The 19,403-nt window shown below is 39.1% G+C and overlaps 4 protein-coding genes across 4 annotated transcripts in view; 2 read left to right on the top strand and 2 right to left on the bottom strand.

Annotated features, from left to right (window-relative positions):
* The first annotated feature begins 271 nt into the window (after positions 1-271).
* On the top strand, positions 272-7,701 carry LOC133518495 (calcium and integrin-binding protein 1-like). Its single transcript, XM_061852213.1, has 5 exons — positions 272-489; positions 787-821; positions 2,052-2,299; positions 4,335-4,536; positions 6,220-7,701. The coding sequence occupies exons 1-5, from the start codon at positions 439-441 to the stop codon at positions 6,239-6,241; spliced, it is 558 nt and encodes a 185-aa protein (XP_061708197.1). The 5' UTR covers positions 272-438; the 3' UTR covers positions 6,242-7,701.
* Positions 7,702-9,121: 1,420 nt separating this feature from the next.
* On the bottom strand, positions 9,122-10,113 carry LOC133518496 (oligosaccharyltransferase complex subunit ostc-A). Its single transcript, XM_061852214.1, has 2 exons — positions 9,827-10,113; positions 9,122-9,519 (listed from the first exon to the last, which is right to left on the bottom strand). The coding sequence occupies exons 1-2, from the start codon at positions 9,963-9,965 to the stop codon at positions 9,209-9,211; spliced, it is 450 nt and encodes a 149-aa protein (XP_061708198.1). The 5' UTR covers positions 9,966-10,113; the 3' UTR covers positions 9,122-9,208.
* A 329-nt stretch (positions 10,114-10,442) lies between these two features.
* LOC133518477 (SUN domain-containing ossification factor) overlaps positions 10,443-19,403 on the top strand; it is a 128,485-nt gene continuing 119,524 nt past the window's right edge. The window contains exons 1-2 of the mRNA XM_061852180.1: positions 10,443-10,747; positions 10,826-11,038. Of these exons, the coding sequence (XP_061708164.1) occupies positions 10,689-10,747; positions 10,826-11,038 (272 nt within the window). The 5' untranslated portion in view covers positions 10,443-10,688. The remainder of the gene's footprint in view (positions 10,748-10,825; positions 11,039-19,403) is intronic.
* Positions 16,577-19,254, bottom strand: LOC133518191 (uncharacterized). Its single transcript, XM_061851818.1, has 3 exons — positions 17,718-19,254; positions 17,474-17,599; positions 16,577-17,049 (listed from the first exon to the last, which is right to left on the bottom strand). The coding sequence occupies exons 1-3, from the start codon at positions 19,252-19,254 to the stop codon at positions 16,577-16,579; spliced, it is 2,136 nt and encodes a 711-aa protein (XP_061707802.1).

Raw genomic sequence — 19,403 nt, 5'->3', positions numbered from 1 at the left:
AGGAATATTATAGAGACCGTGCGCGTTGGAGGGTCTGCCATCTTGTGACTTGAATCGGAACCATGAACATGTACATTTACACGTCACGTGTCTTCTTGTGCATAGTAAGTGCTGCCATCTTGCGGGCTACATCGGAACAATAAACATCACATTTACGCCTCGCGCCAAAAATCTGACGGCTCCTGTGCTGCCTCCTACAGTTTATGCACGCTCCCTCTTTAGGAATATTATATCTATGGTTAAAATATATCTATTTTTTACAACAGCAACATTATTCATGTGTCACTGTCAGAACTGACACAAATAGCGACGGCGACGCACCGATTACACTGTTGGATTACGATGAATAGTTTGTTTATATATTGCTAGAGTGTACAACTATTCATCACTAAATTATCTGTTTACTTCATTATCCAGAAACTCGGGGTTTGCTTCAAAATGGGCCAGGGCAAGAGCCAGTTCACTGAAGAGGAGCTTCAAGATTACGAGGTACATATTTGGGCCAATTGTATGAATTATTGTTATCTTTAATTAAAAGTTCTTTGAACTAATTGAAATGAACGATCTAGAAATTCACGTTTTGCTAATAAATATTATTTTCCCATGGCAAATGAAGATTACATTTTACATTTATACTATGTAGATACATAAATAATGAAAAAAAAAAACATTAAAATTGACTATAAACTAAACAGGAGTAAAAGTAAACAAAAAGAGAGACACAAAATTAATTAATTTCTTAATGAAGATTGTATTGATATTATTAAAATTGAATTTGTTTTTTAGGATCTCACTTACTTTACGAAGAAGGAAGTGTTATAGTAAGTATCCACACGTACAACATTTGTGACATTTTCAGACAAAAGGCACATCATATGTTAAATTGTAGATGCAATGAAATGCAATAATGCTTATTGAAAATTAACTAGGTTTACCTTTTATTTGAATACTTTGCTGTGGGCTTTCCCAACCTGCTCCTCATTTATATAATACTTGGTATATTAAGCATAAACATTGCAAAACAGCATCAAGCATTGTGAGCATAAACAGTTGGAATTTTTTTTTATATGTGTATTGCTGTTTCTTATAAATCTTTGTCCAACTTTTTATAATTATGTGGCTTTAGTTGGAGGACTCCTCAGCCTGTCCCGGCTGGTTTCGGCCATGGCAACTGGGTTTGTACTAGCTAGTGAGAGTAACGATCATACCAGATGACTGACGTAGCCTATTGTTGTAGTGAAAGTACGGCCACACTCTTATGATTTTCGGGGGCCCTTGCAGATCCACTCGACCCACCCATGATCCCTATCTTTTGTGCAATTGCCCCCTTGCCAACCACACTCACTGCAGGTCAGCACCTCTTTGACAAAATTGTAGAAAATGACCAAAGATGGTTCTATCTTTAAATTGTTATGCTTTGTGTTGAGTTTCACTCGCCTGTGCTCTCGAAGGCTTGCATATTTGTACTCACTGTATGCTTTCACTTCGGTTGATCTTGTGCCATAGCCTCCCGGTGCCATGATTGGAGGACTAGAATATTTCCTACTCCTAATACCCTTATATCCGTCATCCATACATCTAATTTCTAAGATACTAAGGGCCTATTTCACAGGTGTTAGAATAAGCTAACACTACCACACTCCAAAGCAATGAAAGCAGCTCAGTTTGTATGGAAATTCTATACAAAGTGACCCATTATCATTGCCCTTGAGTGTATACTTGTAATATTACAATAATAGTTCCCTGTACTGAAAATTTACTAATATTAAATAATGAGGAAATTTAGAACCTATTGACATGTGACAGAGCCGTTAAGGCCGTTAAATCTGTTGTAAACTCAGGTTACCTTGAATTGCAGGGTAACATTGATCATCAATTTCTGAGGAATAGGGAGATTTTTGAACGCGAGCTTAAAAAATTTATGATTTGCTTGGCAACCTTACCAGAACCTGATTCAGAAACTAATTCCAAATAGCTCAAAAATCGATCACCCCATGAATCAAAGTATTTTTAACTTTACCGATGTAGAAAAGTGCTGTATTCCATTTCAGTGCCCACACTCGGTTCAAAGCCCTGGCTCCAGAGAAGGTTGGCCACAACAAGAACGCCAAGCTGCCGATGGCCAAGATCCTCCAATACCCAGAGCTCCGAGTCAACCCGTTCCGAGACCGGATCTGCAAAGTGTTCAGCTCGAGCAGTGATGGCGATTGCACTTTTGAGGACTTCTTGGATATGATGTCGGTGTTCAGTGATAATGCTCCGAAAGCGGTGAAAGCTGAGCATGCTTTTAGGATTTTTGGTAAATTTCTATTTTACCACAAACACAGCACAAGCTTTCTCTCAAGCAATTAGGCTATAATCCCCACACTGGACCAAATTGGATTGGGGACTTAACAGTTCACACACCTTTTCTGTGCATACACTCACACAGGTTTCCTTACAATATTTTCCTTCACCGAGATGGGTGATAAATATTAAATGACATGCCGTACATAAAGTTCGAATTAACTCATTCGTACGTGCCAGGATTGGAACGCTGCACCATATGCGCCTAGCGGGTATTGTCAAAGTAAATTTTGTAGTCAACGAAATTTACTGCCGTCTTCCGACACAGGACTAAAACTCTTAGAATGACAATGGCTATTTGACCCATGTTTTTTCACTGGTATGTGTTAAATATCTAACGGTGCCGCCATCTATTCGAGCACACATTTTTCTTGACTTTTCGAGGTACTTATCTTAGACTTTATTTATCTTATACGGAGTTATATCTTTGATTGAAATATAAACTTATACAATTACCAGCCTCCTAGCCTAATCTCGGTAGTGACCTTGCCTACGAAGCAAGGGGGGTTCAAATCCTGGTAAGGAGATTTGATCCTTTTTTGCATGATGCATTTACGCATCTCACCCCCGGGCTGGGGAAGCCCATTCGGGGGTGGTATGTGGGACTCGCTCCTCCCGTAACTCCCTCTGCTAGCCAGAGGAAGGGGAGGAGAATACCCACTAACATCCGCTGCGGCGTCACCCTCTGCCGTTAGGGGAGTGTCACGGGATCGACGCCCCCGGCAGCCCGACCGACCTGTGTCGGACACCCGCGCCGAAGAGGAAGAGAACCAGGACGCTTGGCTCTCCCAGACGTGCAGAGTCGTGCCGTGTGGGCCCCCAACCCACTGGCTCTACGAGGGGGAGGAACTATTAGGCTAGGGCATATTGCCTACGTCTCCAAGGATATTTGATCCTGAGTTTTGGATGTTTATGTATATCGTCGCCTAGTATCCATAGCTTTTATTTTTAGGAAATCTCTTGTATTGTAATAGAGAGGTAAAGTCTAAGAAAAAAAGTGTCCCTTCGTTTGATATCCAAAACTAGATGGCGCTGTACTGCGCCATGTTTTGCGGTCACTGAATTGTCAAACGTCAACTTTTGACAATCAAGAGTTACCGCAAAAATTAGGGTGCTGTACAGCGCCATCTCGTTTACCTGTCAAAATCGAAGCACGAATTGTCTTAGATATTACGCATCTTACTCAATGTTTCTTTGAATAAAGGAAAGCATTTGACCAGTCTCCCCTGGTGATAAGTGTCGATGTGGTCTAGTATGAAGCATGCTTACCTAAGAAATGTCTATTGTAGTACAAGGCGGTATCTTTTCTAGCGATGGCGCCATACCTTTGGCCTATGCTCGAGTAGATGGCGCCACTTTTTGATTTTAATAAATTTTACACATATATCAGTAAAAAAATAAGGCTGCTCGCCCACGGCGACTTTCCCGACAGCATCGCTACAAACGCGCATTAGTCGCAGTCGCATGCGCTACAGAAGCGATGTCAGCGCGCTACTAAGGCGCTACAGCATCGATGCAAACGCGCGACCATGTCCGACGACATCGGGGAGAGAACGGAGGGAGGGTGAACCGTGAGTGGAGAACCGAGCATGCCGTTACTGAATCGCGTTTGCATCGCAACGGGATCGCATTTGCATCGCGACAGAAGCGCGACGGTATCGCATTTGCACCGCGACTGAATGAGGGCGAGGGCATACAACTAGCAACCGCATCGCGACTGTATCCATACGAACGCGCGACAGCATCGCTACAAAAAGTCGTGGTCGAGCGGCCAAAGTCAAATAGCGTTCTAAAAGTTTTAATCATGTGTCGAAAGATGGCAGTATATTTACTGTGGCTACAAAGTTTTCTTTGACTATCCACCTCTATTTCAAATTCTCTTTGGTTTGAGGCTTGGGGCTAGGTCGATCCGTGTAAGATTTTCACCAAATAATTATTTATTTATTGCCTAAAAAGCCTTATTTCTAAATAATTCCATAACGTTCCAGATTTCGACGGCGACGACATGATAGGGGTCTCTGACCTCCGCGAAGTGATCGAGCGGCTGTGCGGTCCAGAACTACAGCTGACCGACTCGGAGCTGCAGCAGCTGGTGCAGAACGTTCTGGAAGAAGCCGACTTGGATGACGATGGCGCGCTCAGCTTTGCCGAATTTGAGCATATTATTGATAAGAGCTCGGACTTCACTCAGTGAGTATTAAGCAAATGTGTCAGTAAATAAGAACATAAAACTATACTCATTGAACATCAAACTATCTCTTGCTTGCTTGTGCTAGTACTAGCGTAAGACAAAGATAGTATGGTTCTTTCTGTCTATGTTTGAAAGGAGTCAATCCCTGGCCAAACTATACATCATCTTTTTAGGTTCCATTCTTAACAACAAAGTCAAGGAAACTAACCAGTTTTTGTGTCTGTCCGTTTGTCTGTGGTACCTTCAGGTATCCTAACTGAGATCCTAAATGAGTGCAGTCAGACTTACTAAACACGGTTAATGAAATGAAAATGAAATTATTTATTTCAGACACCACGTATCCATATTTTTGTCTACAAGACTATATTAGTATAGCTAACAAAGAAAAACAAAACTATAAAACGAAAACGTTAATGTTAGCAGAACATATAATGCTCATTGGAACGAACATGCAATGACATCCAGTGAGCTATAAGAGGGCTGTCGACCCTTTCCGCAATCACCTTCAGGGTTGGTTAAACTTTTACGATTTAGGATTTTTAGAAAAAGTTGAAGTTTGTTGGTATTTAAGTCACGTGTAAGCGGCATAAATTTGCTATTTATGCTCAAGAACATAAAGTAAAATCAGCTATACCGACCCTCATTGAATTATCCATAACATAAAGTCCTGCAACTGCCATACAATCTGCGACTGCGATTACCGGCCCGAGTACGATCTTTAGTCTTGAATAAATACGGTAAAATAAAATAACCTAAAATATTGGATATTTCTATTTTCCTCTCATACATACGTAAATACATAAACTCACACCTGTATTCCCAAAAGGGGCAGGCAGAGCACATGAAACTGTTATTCTAGCAATTAAATTTCAAAAAAATTACGAAATTGTGAAATTACATAATATGGCAGTTGCCCATCGACCACATCACACTTGAAACCATATCCCACAGTCGACTTCTACGACTCCCACCGAGGAAAGGGGGTGTTGTCTTACCCGACACCAAACGGACTTCCTATTCCTCAATGGAAGTGAAATGCAGAGATCACCCTCCGACCGATAAATTGCCTCGGATAAAATGGGTCACTTTATGCCCTTACTATTACAGTACCTACATATGGCGCTACTTTACCGCACTAGTGCGAGTAGTGCGTTAATTAACACATTACTTAACGATGTGGAACATTGAAAGTGCCATATGTACTGTTAAATCTTGTACGATACATGTGCGAATAGGTAATTCGCAACTCGTGTCGATTTAAAGCACTCCCTTCGGTCGTGTTTTAATTTATCGCCACTCGTTTTGAATTTCTTATTTTTCGCACTGGTATCGTAAGGTACTAATTTCGATTCAAGGAGCTGGGGCCTGCCGCGAAAACCGAAATTCGCAAATTGCGGGGAGCTTTCCCTTTTACTCTCAGTACGGCGTAATTAGAGTGACAGAGAAAAATGCTCGCAATTGACGAACTTCGATTTTTCACGGTTACAGCCCAGGGCGGCTACCGAGAAAATCGAAGTTCGTCAATTGCGGGCATTTTTCTCTGTCACTCTAATTACGTGTTAGCGAGAGTAAAAGAGAAAGATCCCCGCAAATTGCGAATTTCGGTTTTTGCGGTAGGCCCCCTGCACCTATCGGCGATGATTCGTGATGAAATGTATCGGTAATGGTAATTGTTTTTGCAGGACGTTCCGGATACGACTGTAACGAGGAGGCAGCAACGAAAAATGTCTTCCAAAATTTGTTGTCAACTTAAACTATTATTACCTGCTTTAAGAGAATAGTAACATAAGCGCTCGTATCCTGATCCGCGTACGAGGAAATTATTTGAAAAAATAATCGCGGCACTCAAGTGGATTATTAATCTCCAATTTTGTATGAATAACCAAAAAACAATGAATTTGTTATTTTATTAATCTTATACCACTGTTTACGTACTATTCCGACTACATGACATTTTGAATCTCAAATTTAAAGCCTGACCAGTAATATATGATCACGCGCCATATTGCGGAATTTAATTGGAACTAAATTTTTCATACTAAATTGATATGAAACATGAAAATAAGAGCGCCCTCTTGACAATGATCATATATTTCTGGTCGTGCTTTATTTATAGTTAAGGCATTATTGTAAGTCAGTTTAGCTACTTAATAGTTAAAAGATCATGTAATAAAGGTATGTCAGCAGCGACTTGGAAAGAAAAATAGTGTGGCAGTGTCACCATAACAGCCAATTTCTTTAAAAATAATTTATATAGTTCGTCAAGCCATTTCCGTCAGTAGAAAAAAAGCGCCAATTTAAAAAATGTACGCGTGAAGGGTAATCATCCAATAGAAAATTTGAATTTCGCGCCTTTTGCTACTGACAGTTTTTACCGGCTATAGAAGCGCTGACACCACTGTCTATGACCGTAATAAGATTCATATACTAGCCGTGTCTTATCCAACCTCGACATTGGCAGAATCATCAACACCTTGATGGAGCCATAACACGAAAAATTGATTGATTGGGTTGTCGCTGCCAAGTTAAGGCTTCTACATACGTTGCAACTAATGGCATGCGATTTTAGATAATTACTGGCTATGTAAGAGCAACGAATTCAATCGGTCGACCAAATGTCGCATTGCAAATCAAATGCATTGACATTTAGGGAGGTCATTGGCATTACTCATTAGTTAGCCCCTATATTCATTGACATATATATCTAAGGACGGGCCTCACGGACAATAAGAATGGAGCCAGTACAACCGGTGTAACGCACACGAATTCAAGCCGATCGTGCAGTCTAACGCCGCAACGCGATTGGTTGAGGAGTTCGCACCACGCGCGCGATTGGTCGCAACTAGTTCCGTTAGACTGCACGATTGGCTCGAACTCGTGAGCCACACCACTGAACTAGCACCATTCTTAGTGCCCGTAAGGCCCGTCCTTAGATATATGTGTCAATGCCTATATTCGTTTTGATTTCATAAAAGTAAATTTCTGTTTTCATCCGACTGTGGTGTTTTAGATCTATGTCTATCTTGAGGCTATTAAAAAACTACGATACGTATGAAATTAAAGGATATTATGACTAGTTTTTAATCTGCAATCAATTTATGTAATTTTACAATTAATGTTATTTCTAATTCTAATGCCAAATATACATAATAATACAGTAAAAATGTGGTTTAGTACATCCTTACGCGTCAAAAGTATTTACTCGTACCAGTCTCTAACAATTTCACAAAAAAAAGATATATCTAGAACAAATTATCGGTGATTGTAACGGATACTTTTAAACCCGAACTCTAAAGATGTATCTCTATTTGGAAAAGTTATCCAGCAGCGGTATCATGGTCGCATTTTTATCACCTGTCATGCCATGCGTCACTTTCGCACATATATACTTGTTAGAACGTGACAGACATAGTGACAAGTGATAAAGAGCCGACCATATTAGCCCTACAGGGTAGTATATCTACCGCCTTTTAGGTGCGTTGTTTTATCTGCTACTATTGATTTTTGAGCTTGTTTGAATTCCGGATTAACTTTGTCTTAACAGAACAGGTATAGGTATACACTTAATTGACCAATATTGAACTTTAGGTATTTTTATAAGGTCTATGATCTTCCAGTTAAGTATGCAACTGTGGATGATGGTACTTTGTCACAGTAATGTCAAAAGTAACTTACAATTCTAAAAATAATTTGTTTTTCTTTTATATCAGCATGTCTTCCACGACTAAGTCTCTTTAACTCCCGACGCAAAAGGTTTTATGTTTGACGCCAATGTCTGTGTTTGTGGCATGGTAGCCCTCCAACAGATGGAGCGATTTCGATGCGGTTTTTTTTTTACGAAAAAGCGAGTTTCCTTGCAGTGGTTCTTAGCTATGTTTGATAGAAATCGATTCAGCAGTTTGAAGAGTAGTTTTCCGAAATGATGTACCTAAGGCGTAGGGTTTTTTTTAAATTTTAAATGTGATGATATTGTCAGAAAATCATAGTAACACAAAATATTCGTTTCGAAATTGACTGGTAGGTGGTGGGTAGCAACAGAGTCCATCTAAGCTAAAGGGGCCCACTGATTACCAGTTCGCCAAATTCGTGATTGTCAGCTGTTGCGAGTAACTGACAGGCCGATATCGTCCGGCGAACTGGTAATCAGTGGGCCCTGTAACTCAGCGCTAACTTTGCAAACAATAGTATGGAAGCACTACTACAAAGATCATATTCCTATGAGATATGTTTATTCTTTAGCCACTCAGACTTTAAAATTGCCTTCCATTCCATTGTATTTTGAATCTTTATTTTCAAAAATCAAAATTGCATTCGTCTTGGCAAATTTAAGTCCACACCTCAACATTAGCAGAATCCACCTTGCTAAAATTAGCAAGGAGAAAAAGCCACTTGTGAAAAGAGTCTGTGGGTGGCTAGAGGATTTAGCAGAGTTGCAACACTAAGACGAACTGTAGATAATTTCGCAAAAAGTATATAGCATTAGCAAACATGACAAAAATCATGTAAACATTGATTAGTTGAGCATTAATTCCAAAGAGTAAAGTATAATAGGTATTTATTATCTTGCATTTAAAATACAGAAAATAAGTAAAAAAGTATTTTATTCAACTTAGAATACAGACTAAGTAAATATAAAAATTTCATTTGTAAAAAGTTCATCTTAATACTAATTTAATTCTGGAGGTATCCAGGAAGCTTCATTCTCATAAAGATCCAGGTGGTGAAGAAGGATACCAGAATACACAGGAATGCGACCGAGATAAGTAGGATTCGGTTCAGTTTTGGCGTAGACGGGTTATGTGTCCGGTCGAGGATGATGAAGCCAAGGCCGCCCATTGAGAAGAGGAAGGAGGAAGCTAGGCCCTCCATGATGTACTGGCCGTTCACTCTGTTCGGCATAAAGGCCACGGGCCGGCTGTGGCCGTGCTCGTCGGTTGTTGAGCCAACGCTTGGCGGTTCCACTATCACGTCATAGATTATACCTGAAATATAGATGAATATCTTTACTACAATAATTTTAGTGATTTACAATTTGTTGAACTTTACAAATAAATAAGTCGTTTGATAATTTAGTAATTTCGCCCAGAGAGATAACGTATTGAATTAATAAGTAGCTAATAGCGTCCTCACTGACACTTCAACGAGCTGCAAGACTCTTCGAAACCGCGAGTACTTAAAATAAAATAGAACTGTAACTAAACTAGAACTAATGGACAAAAGATTGAACACACGTTTTTCCCAGTAACATAATCTTATTAGAAAATAAACAGTAAACAAGGCGCCGCTAACCTCCAGTTACCAAAAAGTACGAGAAGAGCACCAATGAGAAAGTAGTCATCGCCGATGGAGCCTGAAGCCATGACGGCTTTTTAATTTTGATATTTGGGATTTCTAATACCGAAAAGGGTATTGCGAATAAACTTTCCATTTCGGATAGTTGTGACGAAAAACAGAAAACGCGCTAGGCAGACTCCAACCGTACCGTTGACGTAGCTGACAGCCGCGCGGCCAGAGCGCGTCACGATGATGGAAGCGAAGTTTTATGTAGAATGAAACGCAAATAAATAAAAAGGTAGCTAATTATTACATTGTTATTATTTAGGATTACAAAAATAGTGATCATTAATAAAGTATTCTTTGTTATAGCTCTAGATACGATTTAGATATAAGAAATTTTCTTTATTTTACTTTGGTTTCCTGTATGTATCAAAAACACGTGCGTGTAAAGGAGTGTTTTGAATATTGTGACCAATCACAACGAGGCAATAGCATTAAATGTTAGTTTCTTATTGGACCAGCTTATATGGTCGATAATTCTATTACAATACAGCCAATCACAAAATTTCGATTTCCTAAAATTGACACTTGAATGAAGTATTCAAAAAAAAAACGCAACTGTCAAAATTATTCGATTGCAGTAAAATTGGTTGAACAAATGTTCGTCCCCATTTTATTTCGTTGGAACATACTTTGCCGCGCCAGCTGGGCCTTATATTGTTATTGAAATCCGTACAATGTGTACTATTATTAAAAGTGTGTGTCTCGTGTGAACCTCTATTAGTGTAATACAGTGTTAAAATTTGTAGCGATGGCTAAGTGAGAATATTTCGCACAAAATGAACTGGAATCTGGATTTTTCACTGATATTAAGATGAAGGGCGGCTTGTGTGTTATTTACACGTCGCTGCTGACAATTTCAGTGCTGTCGAGGTAATTTTTGGATTGATTTTCGGTGCTTGCGTAACATAATTTGCAATTCCGTTGTTACCTTGGATTTTTTGTTCTCAGTTGTGCGTTGTTTATGCTGGTGGTGTCGGAAGGTCACCTGGGGGATGAGGGGAGCGTGGACCTCTCTGGGCTGCACAATGTCAGTCAGAAGCGCAGTGCTGTAAGTGAGGAGGACCAGGTTCCGGACCCAGGGCCGCGGGATGAGGCGCCAGCTGAGAACTTGGAGATGCTGATCGCTGATTCGTTGTCCTTGAATTCGGTGACAACTGATGGGTGAGTTTTTTTAAGTTAATTATAATGAAAGTGAGAGTGAAGTATAGCTTATAAGCCAAGTTACTGATGCACAGATGTATTAAAAACTAATTAAGTGAGGTAATTTTCAATTGATTTCTTTGTGCAAGAAAAACCCACACAAGTTACAGTTGTTTGTATAATAAAATTAAAAATCATGGAATTTGTATCAAATCATGTAAGCAAATTGAGATTTTAAATCCACAATTTTAATTAAATTCCCGTGAGTTTCGAACATATTAAATTATTTTAAACAGGCTACTCATGTATTATTAAGTTAAATATTTTGATACTCCGTTCAGAATAATTTTAAAACTACAGTTTTTAATTTCCTAAAATGTAATCATTTGACTAATTAAATTAGGTACAGTCAGCATCAAAAGTAGCGGATGAAACAACGCGCCAAAAGTGTCTGATATTTCAGATAACTTTTCCAAATATAGATAAATTTCTAAAATTCGCATTCAAAAGTATATCTTTTACAGTCTTAGTTGTTCTATATTAAAGACGTCACTTTTTGTTAAGCTGCTACAGAATGGTAGATACTTATGAAGCGTTATTTGATCCGCTACTTTTGATGCTGACTGTACCACATACATTAATAATTAATAATCATTTTAAAATTGAGAGCACCCACTTGATCTACATTACTATATTGATAGATTTGTCTAGTCATCAATGAACACAAACATTGGACTTTACAAGTTTACAACTAATACCTATGTCTGTGGAATTTATACAAATATGGTTTATACCTAATGATTCATTGATACACAGGAAATCCCCACCTTGGCATATTAATGAAGTATTACTTAATAAAAAGAATGTTTATTACCATATTTTTACCTTGTTTGTGTGTTTTGTTGAATAAATAAATGGAACATACATTTTTTTAAACATAAAGTAATGTTGAAAGGCAGTCAATTAATGTCAGTTTCAAGGTCTCATGAATGATGACCAATAACCTACAGTTATTAATTAAAAAAGTGTCTAATTCTCAATGTGTAAGACAGACATTTGTTTGATTGTGGTATAATGTGTAGTATTTTCTACATCCAATACCAGACTGTAAACCAAACTCCAGATTTTTCATACAAATTGTCTTTAATAGCCGGGTCCACACAGAGCGAGCATACGCGCGAGGCAATTTCCTCACGCACAAACCGGCCAGTGTAGACGTGCCTCGGCCGAGGCGCGTCTACATGCTCGCTCTGTGTGGACCCGGCTCAATATGTAGTCAGTCTCATACACAGTAGAGCCTGGCTAAACGCCCTAATTTGGGTGCTTGCTGTAATCTGGACAGTCTTGTTGTGGGCACACTGCCTTAACAAGGATTGACTTTAATAATAATAATCTCAAAAAAAGTGAAGCAGAAAAGTATGCTGACTGTTTTTTTACTGTTCAGTAATTTATTTACTATGATTTATTTTTATGTGTATACTGGATAAAATTGGAAACGTAAATGTTGTAAGCTAATGCTTGACGCGAAAGGGATGTAATTATCAAAAATCTGTCAGTCGTAATTGTCATATAAATATTAACTAACCTACTGTCTTTATAAAAACAGAAATTTAATGATAGTTAATTGAAAAAAGTTTTGCTATTGTTCTCACGACCTTGAACCAACCGAAACCTGAGCGCATTTTCACAATGGTTGCAAAATCAATGTCAGACTTCAACTCCATTATATATACCTATTTATAGACAGTTCTAGTCACTATTTTCAACAAATTCAATGGTCGAACGGACATCCCGTGAGTTGCGAAAAAAAGATACTGAATGGGTAACAAATGACAATCGCATTGTATATGTATATTCGTATCAAAAAGCTATGTCACACTCACATGTTTCCATCTCTCGCGTTCACTCCCTCCTACGAAAATTGGAATTCTGAGATAGTGAAAAGACATGCTACTCTTTTCTGCTTTGCTGGTTCTTTAGATGTACCTCGTCACTCACGTCTTACAAAGTTCAGATCGTCTCGTCTTACAAGTCTTTTCTCCCGATTGCGTCCTCGCTGTGGCTTCGAAGCTCAGGATCTGCTTTCAGACTTTTTCTCGTCCGTTTCGCACTTTCATCGGCTTCCTTTTTTATGATTTTGTAACACCGTTGGCACCATTGTAATTCGTCGCAACGTCAAACTAGCACCTCCAAGGTTTTCCTTTTTTACCGGGCCAGGCGGAGGCGGTAGAGCCAGACATTTACATACGTAACTCGCCGCTTTACGCCCAAGTCTCGACTGTATCTTACAAATCTAAGACAAAAATGTAATATCACGTGTTTGCCGCCACGACACTGGTTCAATCTACCTAGCAACAAGTATTTTTACTGTCTTCAAAATCGAATGTTATTCAACCCACTTATCCGTTCAGTTATTCGGTGGGCGTAGTTTGACGTCACGCGTATCGTTTTGACGAGCCATGTGATCTTCTGACTGATTTGCGTTGACCTAGTGCGTGAGATACCTTGTCGCTTTCATTAGTGAAACATGCGATACTAAATCAGTACGGGTACGCATTTTTGTTAGTGCGACATAGTTTTCAATGGTCTACTAAGTGGACATATTGAGACTAATTAATTCATCGTGAATTGTAAATATGTAGTCTTGTTATTCCGAGGCGTTTTAATAGTCAAACGAACTGTAACGTAGTACATTTAATAAAATAGCCCTGTTGCAGAAGCAAGCCGCTGCCATACAGTTGAAGTTAAGACACCCACAGATTACTAGTTCGCCTGATGATATTAGTCTGTCAGTTAATCGCAAAAGGTCTCACACTAACAGTTCCATTTCAGGTTACGGCCTGATGACTAATATGAACCGAGAGTTGACGGTTCCGGTCAGCGTCGACAGATATCGGCCGGACAGGCTGCGGTGTTCTGTAAGGTGGCGATACTTCCCCAGTTGGGCTCTGCTCTAGATCTGGAATGACATCCGCTGTGCTATGTCCTACCACACAAACCGGTTTTGGACGTAGTTTAAGGACATACCCGGGTCCGTAAATGTTCAAGCCACGTTTCATGTTATTTCAGATTGATTGATTTAAAATGAGAGCATATCTTCAATTCGATTATTTCGATTGTATGCCGGCTGTTTGGCGGCGGGTTCGTGACACAGTGATTTGTTATGTTACTAGTCTATTAAGTTGGTTATCTGCCTAGTCTGCGCTAGTAGGCTGTTTGTCAGACGATACTGTTTGGCATCTAGCCATAATTGCCAACTTCGAGTATAAAATTCACGCTTCCTATGTTTTATTCGCAATAAACGGGGCAGACATGGTCGCAATTTTGGCCGCCTTTTCCGCCCTAGATTTTCGTTAAATTCCCAGTTTAGAATTACATTAGAAGCACATTAAAGTACGTCATATCTAGTTGAAAAAATGCCGGGTTAAGAGCACCCTAAGCCGGCGAGCGTGTATGGGGAAGTTATGAAAGTTAAGGAAGCGAAAGAGGTATATGTCAGGATCGTAGCAAATCGAAATCCGTGGTGTCTGCCTACCCCTCCGGGAAATAGGCGTTATTATATGTATGTATATCTATTTGCTTTGGACCAAGGACAAAGCTTCAACATCGTTGCCTCAAGACTACTAGTTCGGTCTACGTTAGTAATTTATTCTAAAGTAATTTAGTTACTAAAATCGATTAACTGTCCAAAAAATGTTCGGACTACAGACGAGCGAGTTACACTAGACAGTTTAAATATAAAAGGCTGGTTCGAACTCCAGTAATTTAGTCGAGTAGTGAGTATTTTTGTTACTAAATGTGTCTGAACACCAAAAAAATTGTCCAATAGATTAGTAAGAGTGAGGGGGACTTACTCGCCAGAAAAAATAGATCCATTTCTATCACTCGGACTATCACTGACTAATCTACTATAACTGAATTGTTGGTGTTCAGGCACGTTTAGTCACAAAAATATTCACTACTCGACTAAATTACTAACCTAGTCAGAACTACTCTTTAGTTTAGTATATCAGAAAGTGACATACGTTTTATTAGTCTCTATCACGAGTTAACGACCATCAACCGTACGATTAGGTTCTGCGTAAAAAGAATTGCGTAGTGCATACATTCTCCTTAGCATAACAGGTTCTTTCACAAAATTCAACTTTACTTGTACTGGGGCATTCCAGAAAAGTATGGTTCGTGACGCTACTTTTTAACACTTCGGATAAAACTAAGAAGCCGATATTTGACATGATTACGTTTGATAAATTAGCTTTATATTTAACGGTATATAATACAGATTTCTGTAGTTCATTAAGGTATTTGCCATACGCGTCACGTTCCCGACACTGCAGACCTTTTTACAATATACCTTACATCACTTAACCTACAATCTAAATCTACTATCCGATCCGATACATCAGGGGTGGCCAACTTGATTAGACCCAAGATCTCCTGTTTAGTAACGAAACCCTGTGCGATCTACCAATTACATACTTCTTGAGACCTTAAATGAAGCTGGTCTACGTATTTACATTTTTTGCCTTGCCACGATCGACTGGACTAACAGTCGCGATCGACCTGTTGGCCACCCCTGCGATACATGAATCAGCGCATCTTTGATATTCAATGTCGGAAGTACCAAGCCTCAACGCGTTCTGATACTTCTGATGTAAGATAACACGTCTATTGCGCACTATTTACACTTCTATCCATTTTATTATTTTATTTTATTTTATTATTGTTTTGATATGAATTGGTTGTACCGACCTGAAGGTATTGTCTTTAATTAAATTGCCGAAGTGTTGAGAACTCGTTCTTCAGCAAACCAATTTATTGTAACGTCTTCCTCGTTTCCTCATGACTGAGGGTCACCACAATAAGTAGTATGAGCATTATGAACAATTGTCGCGGGTTCAATTCAAACCCTGGCTCGTATCAATGAGTTTTTCGGAACTTATAGACGAAATAACGTTTGATAGATGATCAAACGAACTTCTTGAAGTGAAGTTCGATCACTATTATGTGAATCGCTTCATTCGAAGATATAATAAATAACCAGGTAGTTTCTTTAACTTGCTAGGCAACGTAACACGATTTTCAGAGTAAAATGAAGATTTTTATTTTAAAAAGTAAGTGTATCGACTTTTTTCAATCCCCCACTCCTAACCGACCCAACAAGCTCCAACCACCGTATTCTGTCCTCATTCCTTTTAAGTGAGGAGCAAAACTTGTATATGGGTGTATAATTAAGAACCTCTTGTTCTTATGTGACGGAGTCACGGGAGGGAGGGTGCTGATTATATCTTCGAATGAAGCGATTCACATAATAGTGATCGAACTTCACTTCAAGAAGTTCGTTTGATCATCTATTATATTTCATCGCTTCATTCTTCAGATATAATAAATAACCAGGTAGAGTTTTAGAGACGCAAGTTTTGCGTTGTTGGTATGTTATTAATTATAAGCAACTTAGTAGTCAATCACTTTGGTTTATTGAAAAAATAACAATAATTAACATATCCTTATGTTTCTAATTAACAAAATTATCAATGAATGTGCTCAATAATTAGTAAGTTAATCAGACATATTACGACCAAAGCACGCAGCTTTGGCAAACTCATCATTGTTGCCGTCCTTTAACGGCCTATCATAATATTTTGAAAATGTTTGAGACTTGGCTGTCCATCCCGCAGCTTTGCGGATGACCTCTATAGATACACCGGCGGCCCTCGCAGCCGACGTGGACGCGTGTCGCGTGCTGTGCGCACCAAACGTGGACACGTCCACGCCCGCCGCTGCTAGTACCTGCCGTATCCATCGACCTACAGTTTGACTCGTAGCAGCTCTGTGAGGGGCCTTGTGTGTTAGTAATAGCGCACCATGATTCCTGGCTCTCTTATTTTGTGTTACCAAAATATAGTCTTTGAGAGTCAGGGCAGGGCAAATGCTTAAGTTCTCTCTAAAGTAAGGTATATTCAATAGGGGCTGTTCTCGGCCGGGAGCAGAGGTTTTTATCAAATCGGGTATTGTAATTTTGATAAAGTTCTCTGTGATGTGTATATTTTCAATTTTAATCAATGAGAACGTTTGTACTCGATGGGCCGTACAAATTGCAAGTAAGATGACGAGTTTTTTAGTGAGTTGCTCAAGGGTAAGTTCGATATTAGGATACCATGTCGATATTAGATCAAGAATAACTTGTGGATCCCACGTGTTATTATACCTTGGTAAACTAGGTTTTAGTCTAAAAACACCCTTGAGTAATCTCTTGATGCGGTCATCAGAACCCAGATTGGGTAGTAAGAGAGCCAACGCAGAGCGATGACTATTTAATGTTCCGTAAGAACAGCCTTTATTGAATTCATCTGTCAAGAACTTAAGTATTGATGTTATTGACAGATTTAGTGGTTCTAAACCATTTTTATTACAAAACTCCCACCAGAGCTTTAGGGATACATTGTATTGTTTTACTGTGTTCTCCGAAAGCGAGGCTAAAGCTAATGGGATCGCTTCTGGCGGAACGCCGCGGCGGGAGAAGGCCGTGCTGATAGCGTCGCGGCAGCCAGGGTAAGGCTGGTGTGCAAGCGGTGGGGTCGTCTGCAATCAGATCGAAGTAATACTTTACTTGGATTAAAATATATGATTTCTGAGACCAATAGATTCTGCAGCATTGGAAACCAAGGCTGGGAAGGCCAATATGGGAAAACCAAAATACCTGTTGCATTGTCGTCAATAATTTTTCGGATGCATTTCAGTAATAAGCAGAAAGGTGGGAATGCATAGAAAAAATGTTGACTCCAGTTGAGCGTGAACGCATCGACAGCAAAAGCATCAGGTTCTTGGAACCAGGACACGAATTTGTCACATTTGGTATTGGATCGAGATGCGAAGATATCTATTTCAGGTTGGCCGAAACGTCTGACAATCGTTTGGAAAGCCTGATTTGACAACTCCCATTCTGTATCGGGGTTGGACTTCCGTGACGCCTCGTCGGCTCGATTATCCTTTGTATTAACATACGATGCGTACAATATTATGTCCCGCATCTCGCACCATTGCCAAATTTGCCTACTTAGATCGTTCAAATACGGAAATTGGATTCCACCCATTCGATTTATGTAACTGATTGCAGTAGTATTGTCTATTCTTAATAAAATGAAGCAATTCGTTTCATTTAGTGCAAAGCTCTTAAGGCCTAAAAACACTGCTAAGAGCTCTAGGTAGTTGATGTGGTGTTCGCTCTCAGCAGCCTTCCAATGGCCTCCGATAGTAATATCACCGCATACAGAACCCCATCCGGTTCTTGACGCATCCGTGTAAATTTCTAACTTAAAACTTGACGTTCTCATATGTGACGAAGTTGTATATATATTATCTTTCCACCAACATAAATCATCCAGGATAGTTTCTGGAAGATTTATTTTGGCCTCGTAATTATCTTGATGTTTTTTAAGACTTAGAAATTTATGCCTTTCTAACAATTTTGTATACAACCAACCATAATTGGTGGCAGGGCAAGCGGAGATGAGAACACCAATCAACTGAGCATACTCTCGAATGGTACATCGAGGTAACTTCATGAATTTAGATACTAAACGGTAAATCTTTTCCCGTTTTTCTTGGGGTAAACCTATTGTCAGATTTCGTGAGTCAAATATGAATCCGAGAAATTTACAAATTTGTGAGGGTTGTAATACACTTTTGTCATTATTAATAATGAAACCCAAAGTTTCAAATAAGTTAACCGTAGCGTTTACGTTATTTAGACACTCGTCATAACTATCACCAATACAGCAAATGTCATCTAAGTAAACAACAGACTTAAATCCCTGTTTTCTTAGGTGTGTTACGACCTCTTTCATAATTTTTGTAAACACTTTAGGTGCTACGGACAACCCATAAGGCATGGCTGTAAATTCGTACATTTCAGTTTCATTTGAGCCATGAGGTACAAATTGAAAACGGAGGTACTTTCGATCTGCTTCACGTACAGGTATAAGTAAGTATGCCTCTTTTAAATCAATTGTGGCTAAAAATCCGTTGTGTGGTATAAGCTTAGAGGCAGTTCGATAGTCCTCCATTTTAAAATGGGACTTTGTAACAAATTTATTAAATGATTTCAAATTCAATATAAAACGGCTACTTCCATTAGGCTTTGGTACTAAAAATGTATTAGAAATATATTGATCATTTCTAGGATCGCATTTTTTTATGGCTCCTAAGCTAATTAATTTATTAATTGCTATACTCATTTCTTTTGTATCTTCTGGCGTCAAAACATTTTTAGGTACCAAAGGCTGATGTACAGCCTTACTTAACGGTATTTCCAATCCGTGTTTTATCCAAGATAAAACAGAAGGGTTATTTGTGATCTTAGACCAACAATTGTAAAAATGTGCTA

This window comes from Cydia pomonella, chromosome 5 (genome assembly GCF_033807575.1).
Source record: "Cydia pomonella isolate Wapato2018A chromosome 5, ilCydPomo1, whole genome shotgun sequence".
In the NCBI taxonomy this organism is placed as follows: domain Eukaryota; kingdom Metazoa; phylum Arthropoda; class Insecta; order Lepidoptera; family Tortricidae; genus Cydia; species Cydia pomonella.
This window is presented reverse-complemented; position numbering and strand designations above follow the sequence as displayed.

What these genes read in the sequence shown, in the direction of transcription:
- LOC133518496 (XM_061852214.1), bottom strand. Translation starts at nt 9,965, where the DNA reads ATGGAAAGTTTATTCGCAATACCCTTTTCGGTATTAGAAATCCCAAAT. An exon ending in GTACTTTTTGGTAACTGGAG is followed by an intron (nt 9,520 to 9,826) that starts GTTAGCGGCGCC and finishes TCTATATTTCAG; the next exon opens with GTATAATCTATGACGTGATA.
- LOC133518191 (XM_061851818.1), bottom strand. Translation starts at nt 19,254, where the DNA reads ATGAGTATAGCAATTAATAAATTAATTAGCTTAGGAGCCATAAAAAAA. An exon ending in TATTGACGACAATGCAACAG is followed by an intron (nt 17,600 to 17,717) that starts GTATTTTGGTTT and finishes ATCTGATTGCAG; the next exon opens with ACGACCCCACCGCTTGCACA. An exon ending in CCTCGCTTTCGGAGAACACA is followed by an intron (nt 17,050 to 17,473) that starts GTAAAACAATAC and finishes TACACATCACAG; the next exon opens with AGAACTTTATCAAAATTACA.
- LOC133518495 (XM_061852213.1), top strand. Translation starts at nt 439, where the DNA reads ATGGGCCAGGGCAAGAGCCAGTTCACTGAAGAGGAGCTTCAAGATTAC. An exon ending in GCATGCTTTTAGGATTTTTG is followed by an intron (nt 2,300 to 4,334) that starts GTAAATTTCTAT and finishes ATAACGTTCCAG; the next exon opens with ATTTCGACGGCGACGACATG. An exon ending in AAGAGCTCGGACTTCACTCA is followed by an intron (nt 4,537 to 6,219) that starts GTGAGTATTAAG and finishes TTGTTTTTGCAG; the next exon opens with GACGTTCCGGATACGACTGT.